This window comes from Rhinatrema bivittatum, chromosome 7 (genome assembly GCF_901001135.1).
Source record: "Rhinatrema bivittatum chromosome 7, aRhiBiv1.1, whole genome shotgun sequence".
In the NCBI taxonomy this organism is placed as follows: Eukaryota; Metazoa; Chordata; class Amphibia; order Gymnophiona; family Rhinatrematidae; genus Rhinatrema; species Rhinatrema bivittatum.
The window spans coordinates 190,124,671-190,140,515 of NC_042621.1; the positions used below are offsets into that span (position 1 = coordinate 190,124,671).

The 15,845-nt window shown below is 44.5% G+C and overlaps 1 protein-coding gene across 1 annotated transcript in view; it reads right to left on the reverse strand.

The window, feature by feature from the left end:
* The window catches only part of DNA2 (DNA replication helicase/nuclease 2), a 159,042-nt gene that overhangs the window by 93,844 nt on the left and 49,353 nt on the right, over positions 1-15,845 (reverse strand). The window contains 1 exon segment of the mRNA XM_029609674.1: positions 15,417-15,534. Within this exon segment, the coding sequence (XP_029465534.1) occupies positions 15,417-15,534 (118 nt within the window).

Here is a 15,845-nt window from a genome sequence, read left to right on the forward strand (position 1 = left end):
ATGGAGTGCCCCCTAGTCTATTATCCGAAAGAGTAAATAACAGATTCACATCTACCCTCTCATAATTTTAAACATCTCTATCATATCCCACCTCAGCTGTCTTCTCCAAGCTGAAAAGTCCTAACCTCTTTAGTCTTTCCTCATAGGGGAGCTGTTCCATTCCCCTTATTTTGGTAGCCCTTTTCTGTACCTTCTCCATCGCAATTATATCTTTGAGATGCGGCGACCAGAATTGCACACAATATTCAAGGTGCGGTCTCACCATGGAGCAATACAGAGGCATTATGACATTTTCCGTTTTATTCACCATTCCCTTTCTAATAATTCCCAACATTCTGTTTGCTTTTTTGACTGCCGCAGCACACTGAACCGACGATTTCAATGTGTTATCCACTATGACGCCTAGATCTCTTTCTTGGGTTGTAGCACCTGATATGGAACCCAACATTGTGTAATTATAGCATGGGTTATTTTTCCCTATATGCATCACCTTACACTTATCCACATTAAATTTCATCTGCCATTTGGATGCCCAATTTTCCAGTCTCACAAGGTCTTCCTGCAATTTATCACAATCTGCTTGTGATTTAACTATTCTGAACAATTTTGTGTCATCTGCAAATTTGATTATCTCACTCGTATTTCTTTCCAGATCATTTATAAAAACATATAGAAAAGTAAGGGTCCCAAATACAGATCCCTGAGGCACTCCACTGTCCACTCCCTTCCACTGAGAAAATTGTCCATTTAATCCTACTCTCTGTTTCCTGTCTTTTAGCCAGTTTGCAATCCACGAAAGGACATCGCCACCTATCCCATGACTTTTTACTTTTCCTAGAAGCCTCTCATGAGGAACTTTGTCAAACGCCTTCTGAAAATCCAAGTATACTACATCTACCGGTTCACCTTTATCCACGTGTTTATTAACTCCTTCAAAAAAGTGAAGCAGATTTGTGAGGCAAGACTTGCCCTGGGTAAAGCCATGCTGACTTTGTTCCATTAAACCATGTCTTTCTATATGTTCTGTGATTTTGATGTTTAGAACACTTTCCACTATTTTTCCTGGCACTGAAGTCAGGCTAACCGGTCTGTAGTTTCCCGGATCGCCCCTGGAGCCCTTTTTCAATATTGGGATTACATTTGCTATCCTCCAGTCTTCAGGTACAATGGATGATTTTAATGATAAGTTACAAATTTGTACTAATAGGTCTGAAATTTCATTTTTTAGTTCCTTCAGAACTCTGGGGTGTATACCATCCGGTCCAGGTGATTTACTACTCTTCAGTTTGTCAATCAGGCCTACCACATCTTCTAGGTTCACCGTGATTTGATTCAGTCCATCTGAATCATTACCCATGAAAACCTTCTCCATTACGGGTACCTCCCCAAAATCTTCTTCAGTAAACACCGAAGCAAAGAAATCATTTAATCTTTCCGCGATGGCCTTATCTCCTCTAAGTGCCCCTTTAACCCCTCGATCATCTAACGGTCCAACTGACTCCCTCACAGGCTTTCTGCTTCGGATATATTTTAAAAAGTTTTTACTGTGAGTTTTTGCCTCTACAGCCAACTTCTTTTCAAATTCTCTCTTAGCCTGTCTTATCAATGTCTTACATTTAACTTGCCAACGTTTATGCATTATCCTATTTTCTTCTGTTGGTTCCTTCTTCCAATTTTTGAATGAAGATCTTTTGGCTAAAATAGCTTTCACCTCCCCTTTTACCCATGCCGGTAATCGTTTTGCCTTCTTTCCACCTTTCTTAATGTGTGGAATACATCTAGACTGTGCTTCTAGAATGGTATTTTTTTTTTTTTTTTAACAATGACCACGCCTCTTGGACATTTTTTATTTTTGTAGCTGCTCCTTTCAGTTTTTTTCTAACAATTTTTCTCATTTTATCAAAGTTTCCCTTTTGAAAGTTTAGCACGAGAGCCTTGGATTTGCACACTGTTCCTCTTCCAGTCATTAAATCAATGACAGAGGAGCACCCGGGAGGAGGTGTAGCGCTTTATGTCCGGGATGGCATAGAGTCCAACAGGATAAACATCCTGCATAAGACTAAATACAAAATTGAATCTTTATGGGTAGAAATCCCTTGTGTGTCGGGGAAGACTATGGTGATAGGGGTATACTACCGTCCACCTGGTCAAGATGAAAGAGCTACATTGGTTACCCATATACTTCCGCATCATGTATAAGGCCTTAACCATCATCTATAAAACTATACATCAACTCACCACTCTCGATCTCCAATTCCCTCTCCAATTACATAATTCTACTAGACCTACCAGAGATGCTTATAGAGGCTCCCTACTAGTTCCCCCAGCGAAAACGACCAAACACATCACCCTAAGAGATCGCGCCACCTCCACAGCTGGCCCTCTACTGTGGAATTCCATTCCTACAGACCTCAGACAGGAGCCATGCCTCCCAACATTTAGGAAAAAACTTAAGACTTGGTTATTCAAGCAAGCTTTTCCGGACACAACCTAATGACACAATCCAATGACTCATAAAACACCTTGCCGTTTGTATTTAATATTTATTCTATACTACATTTATATTGTATTTTGTTAACTAGTCTCTCCTCTCTTCTTCCTTCCAAGTTCGGCTTCCCTTGTTAAATGTAACTGTACCTTCTGTCACCACAGTTCTAGTTCCATGTATTTATTATCATTTTTTGTATTTATTGCACCCCCGTTCTATGTAAACCAGCAAGATATGTTTTCATGATTGCCGGTATATAAAAACTCTAAATAAATAAATAAAATAAATTATGATCACTATTGCCAAGCGGCCCCACCACCATTACGTCTCTCACCAAGTCCTGTGCTCCACTGAGAATTAGATCTAAAATTGTTCCCTCTCTCGTCGGTTCCTGAACCAACTGCTCCATAAAGCTATCATTTATTCCATCCAGGAACGTTATCTCTCTAGCGTGTCCCGATGATACATTTACCCAGTCAATATTGGGGTAATTGAAGTCTCCCATTATTACTGCACTACCAATTTGGTTAGCTTCCCTAATTTCTCTTACCATTTCACTGTCCGTCTCACCATCTTGACCAGGTGGACGGTAGTATACCCCTATCACCATAGTCTTCCCCGACACACAAGGGATTTCTACCCATAAAGATTCAATTTTGTATTTAGTCTTATGCAGGATGTTTATCCTGTTGGACTCTATGCCATCCCGGACATAAAGCACCACACCGCCTCCCGGGTGCTCTTCTCTGTCATTGCGATATAATTTGTACCCCGGTATAGCACTGTCCCATTGGTTATCCTCTTTCCACCATGTCTCGAGATGCCAATTAAGTCTATGTCATCATTCACTGCTATACATTCTAATTCTCCCATCTTACTTCTTAGACTTCTGGCATTAGCATACAAACATTTCAAAGTTTGTTTGTTTTTTGTTTGTATTTTCATTCTGCTTTTTAATTGATAGGGATAAGTTAGAATTTTTTTAGCTCAGGTGAGTTTTTAGTTTCAGGCACTTGGACTATTTTTCTAATTATTGGAACCTCACTGTCAGGCTGCCCTAATTCTAATGCATCATTAGTATCCTTTGAATATACCTCTCTCCGAACCATGCACTGCTGAGCGACTGTCTGCTTTCCCCTTTGTTCTAGTTTAAAAGCTGCTCTCTCCTTTTTAAAGGTTAGCGCCCGCAGTCTGGTTCCACCCTGGTTAAGGTGGAGCCCATCCCTTCGGAAGAGACTCCCCCTTCCCCAAAAGGTTCCCCAATTCCTAACAAAACTGAATCCCTCTTCCTTGCACCATTGTCCCATCCACGCATTGAGACTCCGGAGCACTGCCTGCCTCTGGTGACCTGCGCGTGGAACAGGAAGCATTTCAGAGAATGCTACCCTGGAGGTTCTGGATTTAAGCTTTCTACCTAGGAGCCTAAATTTGGCTTCTAGAACCTCCCTCCCACATTTTCCTATGTTGTTGGTGCCCACATGTACCACGACAGCCGGCTCCTCCCCAGCCCTGTCTAAAATCCTATTTAGGTGACGCGTGAGGTCCGCCACCTTCGCACCAGGTAGGCATGTTACCAGGCGATCCTCACGCCCACCAGCCACCCAGCTATCTACATTCCTAATAATTGAATCACCAACTATGACGGATGACCTAACCCTTCCCTCCTGGGCAGTAGGCCTTGGGGAGATATCCTCAGTGCGAAAGGACAATGCATCACCTGGAGAGCAGGTCCTTGCTACAGGATCCTTTCCTGCTGCACATGGTTGGTGCTCTCCCCATCATGAGACCTTCTTCCTCCAAGGCAGCTCCATGAAGACCTCTCTCATTGGACAAGAAAATTCTAAGGTGTAGCCATCTCTTATCACCTCTAGAACCCACCGGTCCAATGTGATCTTGATCCACTCTTTGTAGAGCAAGGATAACCTTCCTCCTACCGCTTCCATCGAAGAGTAGACCAGCCCGACTTCATTGCGAGGTCTTCCCTCCTCCGATCCCCTGACAGGAACCATCCCTGAAGTCCTGTGGCACCCTGAAAGGACTGCTGTCTTCCCAAGGTCTGCTTCTGCTGATACCGCAGAACTCCTTCCAGACCGAAACCATGGTGGAAAGGTCTTCTTGACACTTTTCTTATCCTCCGGCAACTTATTTCCTTTGGACTCCCTCAACTGCTCCAGGTCCTCTCCAAACAACAGCTTTCCCTTGAAAGGAAGATTACACAGCTGCAAAATAGACTCCGCGCTGCTACCGCTGACACCATAATCCTGGCCAATGTCCAGACCAAGTCATACAAGGCATCTGCCACAAAAGCCACCCCAGCCTTCAACTGGGCCATCAACTTTGAGTCCACTGAGCTGGGCTTGTTCTCCTGAGCCTTCTGCATCCAACGCAAACAGGCCTTCTGCATCAGGCTAGCACAGACTGCCACCTGAAGACTCAAGGCTGAAACTTGAAAATTCCTTTTCAATTGAATTTACAGCTTGCGGTCTTGAACATCCTTTAGCATAGCTGACCCCACCACTGGGACAGTCTTCTTAGAGAGCACAAAGACTTCCGCATCCACCTTTGGCAGCTTCAAGAACTCTAAGGTCTCCTTTGTCAGTGGCAACAACTTCGAGTGTCACCCTACTCACCTTCAAGCCAGCCTCTGGAGTATCCCACTCCCAGTTCACCAGCTTCTTTACTTGGGTGATGGAAAAGCCTTTGGCAGACCCTGCAGATCATCCAGAACCAGGTCCAAGCCCTCATTATCAGAATCCTCAGCTCTTCCAAGATGCATGGGATGAGAAGTCTCAACTCTTCCTTCCAGAACCCGACAACCCTTGGGTCATCTCTTTCCGTAACTGGTACCTTATCTGGGGTCACCCACATCCTTATTCATCCCTGGGTCGCTGACCGCATCATCCACTGCAAGGTCCATTCCCGGGTAATCTCCTGGATCACCCTCTGCCGCTAGTGGATCATCCAAATCCTGCAAATCCTCAGCATCACTATCCCCCCTGTCTCACGAGGGACGCATCAGCCCCAACCGATCAAGCAAGGTCGGGGAAAGCAGAGAGGGGGAATCCCTGGACCCTGCAGAAGCTGCTGTCTGCCTGCCATGTGCCTCGGTAAAGACCACTGAGCTCTCAGCCCCACCTCCAGGAGCATCTCCACCGGCCCTCCCGAGCAAGTGATGCTCCAGCCCCCCTTCAGCCTCCGCAGAGGTTCCCTCTCATCCCGAAGTGCAGTCACTGCAAATCGCAGCCACATTAGTTTGACCACGCTGCGAGCTGCAAGCCTGACAGGTTCTCCTGCGCTGAGATGATGGCACCATCAGGCCTACCATGAGGACACACTTGCTTGCACCACACACTGGAAAAAAACTGCAACGGCCCTAGCCACCACCTCCAACAAGGCCGGATTCCCTGGTGTCGCCAGGCTCTCAAAACAAACTTCTCTCCACTGTGATTGCTGCCTGGTAGCAGCTCCACTCAGCCACTTCCTTTGCCTTTTATATATATATATACATATATTTATATATCCACAGCACTAGAAAATACTACCTTAGAAGAAAAAAAAAGGGTATACGTTCCTGCCGCTGGCCTTCAGTGTGGAGAAGTCCTTTGAGGGAATGAGGGAGACAGGACCTCTGGCTATCAAGCCCTCAGGATGGTGCGGGCAGAGCCAGTTCAGGGATTACTAACCCCTGCTCTCCCTGCTCCACCTGAAGATTGGTCCATGAAGACACCTAACACCTCAGAGAGCACTCCAAGTTGCTTCTGTCTCTGGAAATTCTCTTCCTCTTTTTTTTTTCCTACTACTCTCACTCGGACTACAGGTTTGCACCTCTACCATCTGCTGGAGACAGAGAAATACTGAGGGACTGCAGGTGGTACTTTCAGATATATAGCAGTACCTCAAAGTTTTTTTTGTTCTGTCTCCATCTGCTGGTAGGGATGCAAAACCCACTTTTCTGGACTGATCTGGGGTACGAACAGGAAATTTCCATCATATCTCCTCTTTTGATATGGATCCGCATAGGAGGCTTGTGAATAAAATGAGAAGCTTGGGAGTGAGCGCTAAAGTGATAGCGTGAATTACAAACTGGTTGACGGAAGACAATGTGTAATGGTAAATGGAACCTACTCTGAAGAGAGAATGCTATTAAGCAGATTGCCACAAGGATCGGTGTTGGGACTAACCGGCTCTTTTCAATATCTTTGTGAGCGACACTGCGGAAGAGATAGACAGTAAAGTTTGTCTGTTTGTGGATGATACTAACATCTGCAACAGAGTGTACTAAGAACTGCAACAGAGTGGACACACCAGAAGGAATAGAGAGCATGAGATGTGATTTAATGAAGCTTGAACAGTGGTCAAAGATATGGCAGCTGGGATAAAATACCAAGAAGTGCAGAGTCATGCATCTGGGATGTGGAAATCCAAAAGAGTTGTATGTGATGGGGAGTGAAAGGCCGTTGTGCATGGAGCAAGACAGGGACCATGGGGTGATAGTGTCTAGCAATCTGAAGACAGCAAAGCAATGTGACAAGGTGATAGCTAAAGCCAGAAGAATGCTGCGCTGCATAGGGAGGAATAACCAGAAAGGAAAAAAAAATAGATAATAATCCCCTTGTACAAGTCCTTGGTGAGGCCTCACCTGGAAAAAACTGTTCAGTTCTGGAGACCATATCTCAAGAGGGACAGAGACAGAATGGAGGCGATCCAGAGAAGGGCAACCAAAATGGTGGGGAGATCTCCAAATGACTTATGAGGAGAGGCTGAAGGACCTAAATATATACACTGTGGAGAAGAGGAGGTTTTAATGATGCAGAATCGACAAACCCTTTTCCATTGGAAAGAAATCAGTAGAACCAGGGGTCACGAAATGAAACCCCAGGGAGGACAACTCAAAACCAATGTCAGGAAATACTTCTTCACAGAGAAGGTGGTGGATGCCTGGAATGCCCTTCTGGAGGAGGTGGTGCAGACAAAAACAGTGAAAGAATTCAAAGGGACATGGGATAAACACTGTGGATCCCTAAAGGCTAGAGGATGGAAATGAAGAATAGAGTGCATGAGTTTAACTTGCTGATGTGGCTGTTACTACCCTTAACCAATACATCTGATACTTTTGATGCAACTCCAACATTGCTCTCTGCTTCAACGGCAAGAGGTAATGGGGGAATTGGACTCAGACAGGAACCAATGAGGGCCCTGACGTTTACGGTCTGGGAAACTGATAAGTATGGGGGTGACCTGTACAGTGCAGCAGATACTTCAATAAGCTTGCAGGGCAGATTGGATGGACAGTTTGGTCCTTTTCTGACGTCATTTCTATGATTAATCATCTCTTTTCCAAGTTGAAGAGCCTCACCTAGATAGCCTTTCATCATAGGGGATCTGTTCCATACCCTTTTTATCATATTTGCCACCTTCTTCCTCTGCACCTTTTCTAGTTCTATTATTTCTTTTTTGAGATGGGGCTACCAGAACTGCACACAATACTCATGGTGGAGTCGCACTATGGATCGCTAGAGAGGGATTATGATTCGCCATTTTATTCTCTATTCCTTTTCAAATAATTCCTAACTTTTTTTTTTTTTTTTTTTACTGCCACAGAGCAGAGGATTTCAATATTGTTCACAAGGTCTTGGAGGTCCCTTTCTTAGGAATTGATTCTTAATAAGGAACCCAGCACTGTGTACCTGTAGTTGGGATTATTTTTCCCAATGTGCCTCACTTTGCACATTTCCATATTAAATTGTATCTGCCATTTGGAAGCCAAGTCTCTTAGATTTGCAAGGTTTTGCTACAATTTCATAATCTGCTGCAATTTTCACTTTGAATAACTTTGTATCGTCTGCAAATCTGACCACCCCCACTCATTGCTCCATTTTCCAGATCATTTATGAATATTTTAAACAGCACAGATCCCAGTACAACTTCCAGGGGCACTTCACTATTTACTTTTCTCCATTTGGAAGGGTGACTGTTAGAAAACAGAGGGTAGGACTTTAACCAGTTGCCAATCCACAATAAGACATTGCCTCCTATCCCATGACTAATTTCCTGAAGACTCTCATGAGTGTCTATCAAATGCCTTCTTAAAATCTAAATACACCATAAGAACATAAGAAATTGCCATGCTGGGTCAGACCAAGGGTCCACCAAGCCCAGCATCCTGTTTCCAACAGAGGCCAAACCAGGCCACAAGAACCTGGCAATTAAAAGGCAAAGATTTATTTTATTTATTTAAGGTTTTTATATACCGGCAATCATGACAACATATCTTGCTGGTTTACATAAAACAGGGGTGCAGTATATACATCAAACTGGAACTGTGTGTCAGAAGGTGCAGTTACATTTAACAGGGGTAGCAGAACTGGGAGAAGGAGGAAGAGATAGGATAGATCCCAACTGCGCCTTGGAGGAAACATCAGCCGACCAATTTCTCAAGCAGAGGCGGCGCCTGGCTGATACCACTGACATCATAGTCCAAGAAAAAGTCATAAGGCTCAGCACTGTATACCACGATGGCCTCCAGCCATTCCGCCTGGAGAGCCTCAGCCTCTAATAAAGACTTGTTGCCTTGCAGCTGCTGAACCCAGCAAAGACCAGCTCACAGCATGAAACTGCCACACATGGCGGCCCGAGTGTCAAGCGTGGAAACCTCAAAGATCATCTTGAGGTGTACCTCCAGTTTTCTATCCTGAAGATTCTTTAAAGCCACTGCTTCGGTGACCGGAATGGTGGTCTTCTTGGTGACCGCAGAAACTGCAGCATCCACCTTGAGAACTTTGAGCAGGTCAAGCGCCTCCTCGTGCAACGGATACAATCTGTCCATCACCCTGCTGACCATCAAACCGGTATCCGGAGTATCCCACTCCTGGATTAGAAGAGCACTGACCAAACTATGGAATGGGAAGGACTTTGCGGGACTCCGGAGGCCAACCATGACTGGGTCCACCAACCCCAGATTGAAATCCTGTGGCGGAACCTCAATGCCCAACTCCTCCAACACCACTGGAATAAGTAGGCTCCGCTCCTCCTTATGGAATAAACAGACCACCTTAGGGTCATCACCCTTGAGGGACATACCCTATAAGAAGGACAGATCTGGATCCAGCAGACCGACCCCAGCCCGGAGTCCTGGGAATCTGCTCCCTGGGCCCTTTGCTCTCAGAAGCAGTCAAGGAAGAATTTGTAGCCGCCGTGGGCAACGCAGACCTCAGGTGCCGCTGGACCCTAGGGGTCCCAGTAACCGTGGAGGTCCTGGACATTTTGGTGGGCCACCCTGGGGCCTCCTTGGACGCACCCCAACGAGTAGCCTTCCTGGCCTTATGGAACAGGAGCACAAATTCAGAAGAAAATGAGGAAGACGAATTGAATGATCCCCCGGGGTCCTCATCTCTGCCAGGAGGGCCTCCAGCCCGCTGACAACCTCCCCCAGAGGCCTGTGGCTCTGGAGACAACAGGGGAGGGAGATCTGAACTCCCCTCTGTGGCCTGTGCTGCCAACCGAAATGAAGACAATATGGCCACCGTTCCAGTGCTTAGCGGGAACAGGTCCTCAGAGGCCAGCAGTGCTGAAGGACGCTTCCCCAAGACACAGAAGACACTGTCCGTGTCGCTCCCGAGGACCCCGCCCCCCTGGGGAGACATCAGGAGCAAAGGACTGCGCGGGAAAGACGCAACTGTGCGTCCCCACAGGAAGAACAGGCCGTCCCACATGGCATCCACAAGCGAAACTGGGATACCCCCCTGCTCGAGCGGCATACGGGAGAGAGGCCAAAGGAGGCAGGTGAAAAGAAAAAAGCAGCTCTAACTTAGGATACCAGAAGATTGGGCCAAAGAAAACGCTAAAACACACTGCCCCCGAAGAAAGAAAAAGCGCCACTGTAGTTGCTTTTTTTTTTTTTTTTGTTGGCAACTTTAACAAACGTTAACAGACAAAGGAGAAAAAGAGAAAGGGGCACTTTCCTTCCAGCAGCAGCAGCAGCAGGCTCCTGAAGAGGAGGCAGGTTGTGATGATCCCACAAGGCGAGTGATCTGGAACCTCCAGGTATCAGCCCTGTCTGGCCAGGGAAACAAGCAACACAGGGACCCTGACCCCTGCTCTCAAGCCTCATACACCAAAGGGATGGACCTCACTAGGGTCTAACAACCTTCTGGGAAGCACAGACAGAAACCTATGTGCCCTTTCTGATTTTTTTTTTCTCCCAGACAGACTGCAAGCTTTGCATCTCCACCATCTGCTGGAGTCAGAAAAATACAGAGGGACTGCAGGTGGCAGTAAAACTTTCTCTGACTCCATCTGCTGGAGGGGAGGCAAAACCCAGGAGTCTGGACTGATCTGGGTACACACAGGAAACTGATGATATCACCAATGTGTGAGGACTATCATCCTGTTTGTCCTAGGAAAAAATATAATAGATTTGTAAGGCAAGATTTCCCTTTAATAAATAAAACTGTGTTAAGCCATATATCTACATGGCCAGCAATTTAGTTTTTAAGAAGTTTCTGCCATGTTGCTCAGCAGAGGCATTAGGCTCACCAAGCTATATAGTTTCCTGGACTACCTCTGGAGCCCTGTATAAAAATTGTAAAGGTCTAAGCCTCATACAACCTTTTAACCTTGGCAACTATTCCTTTTAGTTTTTTCCTAAATTTCCTCATTTTATTGTAGTCTCCTTTTATAAAGTTAAATACTACTGCATAGTTTATTTCATATATACCCTCCAGTAACTGTCAAATTTAAATTACTATGGAGGTAATTTTCAAAAAAGTGTTATGCACTTATGAAACATACCATCATAGCAATTTACAAAAGCTATTTACTTGAATAAAGCGCAATTATGCAAGTAAATCCTATGGACAATCAATGGCACATATTGTAACAATTTTCAAAGGCCCGCTTACTCTGATGAATTGCATTTACAGGTATAAAAACCCAGTTTTCACTGCATAAATGCTTTTTAAAATTAAGATGACTATTGCCAAGCAGATCCACCATCATTACCCCTTGCCCCATGTCCTATGTTCCGCCAAGAACTAGATCTAAAGCAACTTTTTTTTTTTCATCTTTAAAGTCGAACGGCGAAGGCTTACTGAGCTGTGAGTATAACATGGGGGCAACCGCGAGAGGCTGGCGGGCGAAGAGCGGGTTGGGGGGAGGGGTTTGAGCACAGGTCAGAAAGCGCGAGAATAGGGTAGGAGGAGTTAGGGTAATAAGGGGTGTGGAGGAGAGAGGGGATTAGAGTGATTCAAATGTGAGGCAGAGATTGGTTAAAGCCAATGACGTAGGGGTGATCAGGCAGCAGTTGCCGCGAGAGCGGCAGGGCTGAAGCACAAGTTCTTTTGTCCCGCCCGCCCTAGAAAAGGATGCTTTTGTTTGGTTTTGTATTTATATAACTGTCACAGTGGAGGCGGAAAACCCGAGCCCAGTTTACGAGTTACATGTTTAAAGGGGGAGTTGGGGGGGGGGGGCTGCTACGCGGGAAGACGAGAGCCCGTGGTTAAAGGCTCTCAGTGGAGCCAGCTCTCTCTGGCCCGTGGCGGAGCAGGCGGGGGAAGGGATGCTCCACCTTTGGGGTATGAAGGTGGTGGAGATGGGGAGGAGAAGGGGAAAAGATAAGAAGGGGAAGTTGAGGGTCAGTTATGTTGCAAGGGCTCGGGTTATGTGCAAATTAATAAACTGCGGCCTATTTAAATGCCATTCAAGTGTGGTCTGTGGTTATTGGGGGGTGTGCCTAGGCAGCAAACGAGCGTCAGTGTGGCATCCCATGCTATTAATTTTCATTTCATTTAAGTAATAACTCTTACTTACAGAAAAAATAAAGGAGCTAGAGTTACATATCCATATACAGATATATTATAAAAAACAAAACATTACATCTTTATTTAATCTTCAAAGGTAAATTTCAAACATCTTCTATCACTCATACCCCTTTCTTTAAAGGAAATTTGATGGGGGGAGGGGGAGACAGAATTTTCAGGAGTTAAAAAGGAAATATACCGTGCATTAATATAGGCTCAACGTATCCTCCTGCCCTCTATCTATATTATTAATCTTCACAGGTCAGATCTTTATTAAGGAAGGGGTAGCTATGTTCCTTGCGTATAAAAAAAAACAAAAACCGTCAGTTGTTCTGGTAAGAAGAAAAATGATTCACTTTGTAGTCGAACTAAACATTTACAGGGATATCTTAAAGAGAAACTATAACCTAAAGAAACAACTTGAGATTTCAGGGAGATAAATTTCCTCCTTTGCTCTTGAGTCACTCGGGTAAAATCTGAGTATATTCTAATCTGTTGAGAAAGGAAGCTAGCAGAGATATTTTTAAAATATCTCTGCATTATTTAACTAACATCGTACTCAGACATAAGCGTTAACAAAGTGGCTCGTTCATACACTTCTTCTGAAGAGCTTTCCAAAAATTGTGTTAGATTCTCCAAAACCTCCGAGTGTTTCTGTATATTTCTCTTATTAGCTGGTAATGGCAAGAACACCAATTTATTAACCACAGGTATTTTCAAATCTTCAAACCTTAGGACTTCCTTTAGATATTTTTTTTTTAATAAGTTATACAAAGGATCTTCTCCTAGAACTTTAGGAAAGTTCAATAGACATAGGTTCAAATGCCTATTGTAATTTTCCAGTTGTTCTAGCCTTCTGCTGGGTTCCATATTAGGAGCTACCACCGAGGAAAAAGATCTAGGCATTATAGTGGATAATACTTTAAAATCGTCAACTCAGTGTGCTGCAGCAGTCAAAAAAGCAAATAGAACGTTAGGAATAATTAGGAAGGGAATGGTTAATAAAACAGAAAATGTCATAATGCCTCTATCGCTCCATGGTGAGACCGCACCTTGAACTAAAGTCCTTAATTAATTTTATATTACAGTCCTAATTCTTTGTAGTCACAAGTTCCACTTTTTCAACTTGAGCTCAACCACTTGTTTTTCCACCTTTTCTTCAAACGACTTTAAACGCCCCAACTTTGTCCCTTGTTCCTTAAGTGAGTGGCTTAGCCCAGCCACCAAGTTACAACCGCGGGCTTAGGTAGAATTTGAAAGGACTCACCCTCAGTTTCCAATAGGGCAAAGTCCTCACTCTCCATGACTGCTCCGGACACCTTTTCCATTCCTTCCCACGTCCCAGTGTCCCTGCCCAGCGTCGACAAAAGACTCCTCTGGCCTCCATCGGCGTCAACCAGCTCCACTGCCCGTGGGGAAACCGCCTCTTGGCCGGACAAATCCTCCCTCTGGCCCCCACCCTCCAAAGTCGCATGAAAGATGTTCTCTCTCGGCGCCACAGGGAGGAGGGAGGAATCAGCCAGTCTCGGGGCCTGCGGAGGTTGAGACTCTGGGGGCTTACGGTCACCTCCCCTGGTAGTTCCACTGCTCCCTCGGCTTTCTCTACAGCGGGGACATCGCCTCCCATTGTCAAGGCAGGAATAGGCCAGTAAGATGTTATCAAGTGCTGTACGGATGGCATAGCTGCTTCGGTGGGGTAAGAGCGAACCTTGCCCTTCCGTTTTGCAGGCATCTTTAGGAAATCGCTGATATGCAGGGGAGAGCGATTTTCCAACCTTAACATTGAGCAGCCATCTTGTCCTCCCCCCATGAACTCTCCTTCTGATGAATTATTTATGACATCTAAGAACTTTATTTATTTAGTATGTCTTGAAGCACATTTACCCAAACAATACTTGGGTAATTGAAATCTCCCATTATTGTGATGCCAATTTTATTTGCTCTAGAACGAGGGTTCATGCAATGAGGATGAAGGGGGTAGATTCAGGAGTAATCTTAGGAAATATTTCTTTACCGAGAGTGGTGGATGCACGGAACAGCCCCCCCAATAGAGACTAGAGAGTCAAAAGCGGTATCTGAATTCAAGAAAACATTGGATAAATACATGGGATCTCTATGGGAGTGATGGGAATCAAATCTAAATTAATTGGGCAGATGGGTCATATGATCTTTTTCTGTTATGTATCTGTAGGCCTGTTTAATCTCTTAACATCTTACAGTCCATTTTCTCATCTTGGCCTACAGTATAGCCCCACTACTGTACTCTTCCTCATCATACTTGAATTTCTAGCCATAAAGATTCCAGAGGGCAATTTCTTACAGAAATTTTATCCTGTTGGACTCTATGCCATCCTTAACATACAGTACCACCACTTTGATTTGCCCAGTCAGGGCGATATTATTTATGCACTGGCACTAGTGTCCCTTTGATTTTCTTCTTACACCAGTTCTCTATCTTCGTTTAGTGCCAGACATTCTAACTCTTCAATCTCAGTTCTCAGACTTCTGACATTCACATAAAGACATTTTAAAATATTTATTTGTATTTCTATTTCTATGCATAAGCTGCTTATTAGTAAATGATACAGGCAGTTTGGAGTCATTTATACATTTGTGCTCTTTATTTAAATCCATCTTTGCTACTTCAACCATTACCACAGCCTCCCTAACAAGATATTTTAACTTTCCTGTTTTGCCAGTATCCTGTGAAGATACCTTTTGAACCCCATGTGCTTCTGAGCGACTATCAGCTTTCCCCCAGTTTAAAAGTTGCACCATCTCCTTTTTAAATGCTAGAGCCCGCAGCCTGGTTCTACCTGGTTAAGGTGGAGTCCAGGTCATTAGAACTGGCTTCCTCATTCCCCAGGATGTTTCCCAGTTCTCAATCCTAAAAAACATTCCTCCCTGAACCATCGTCTCATCTACATATTGAGACCTGGAATTCAACCTGCCTCTGGGGTCCCATGCACATAAAGGTAAGCATTTTTGAAAAATGCAACCTTTGGGGTTTGGTTTTGTTTTTTTACACAAATAAAAGGGGACACAAACTAATTTTAGCAGAATCTTCATTGCTAAGAGGACATTTGACGTCAACTGTGAACATAACACATAGTTATTGCTATAAATTGTACCGCGTCTGTCCATATGATTGCCAGGTACCGTGTACATATTTCCAGATTTGAGGTAGAGAAGAAATCCTGCTTCAGGATCCGCTCTTCTTTCTTGGCTCAACAGTGTATACAAAACAACCTGCAAAATTTGGGTCAAAGCAACTTTAAAATGTATTTTTTTGAAAAGCTACATTAAAGTCAACTTAGTAGTAAACTAGAGCCGTTCAATAATATGCCTGTATTTCTCCATCAACTTCTAATCTGTACTTCTAGAAGGATCAAGGCAAAAACAATCCCGAGCACTTTTGGACTACTGTTAATAGCTATAAAAGGGCTTCCCAAATTTTAGCCAATGTGACCCCTTTTTAGAACTTGAAAATTCACTCAGAAGATGATGAAAACAAAAGTAGCAAAGGTACAGTCCCCCCTCCAACAATCACTGCACTCTGA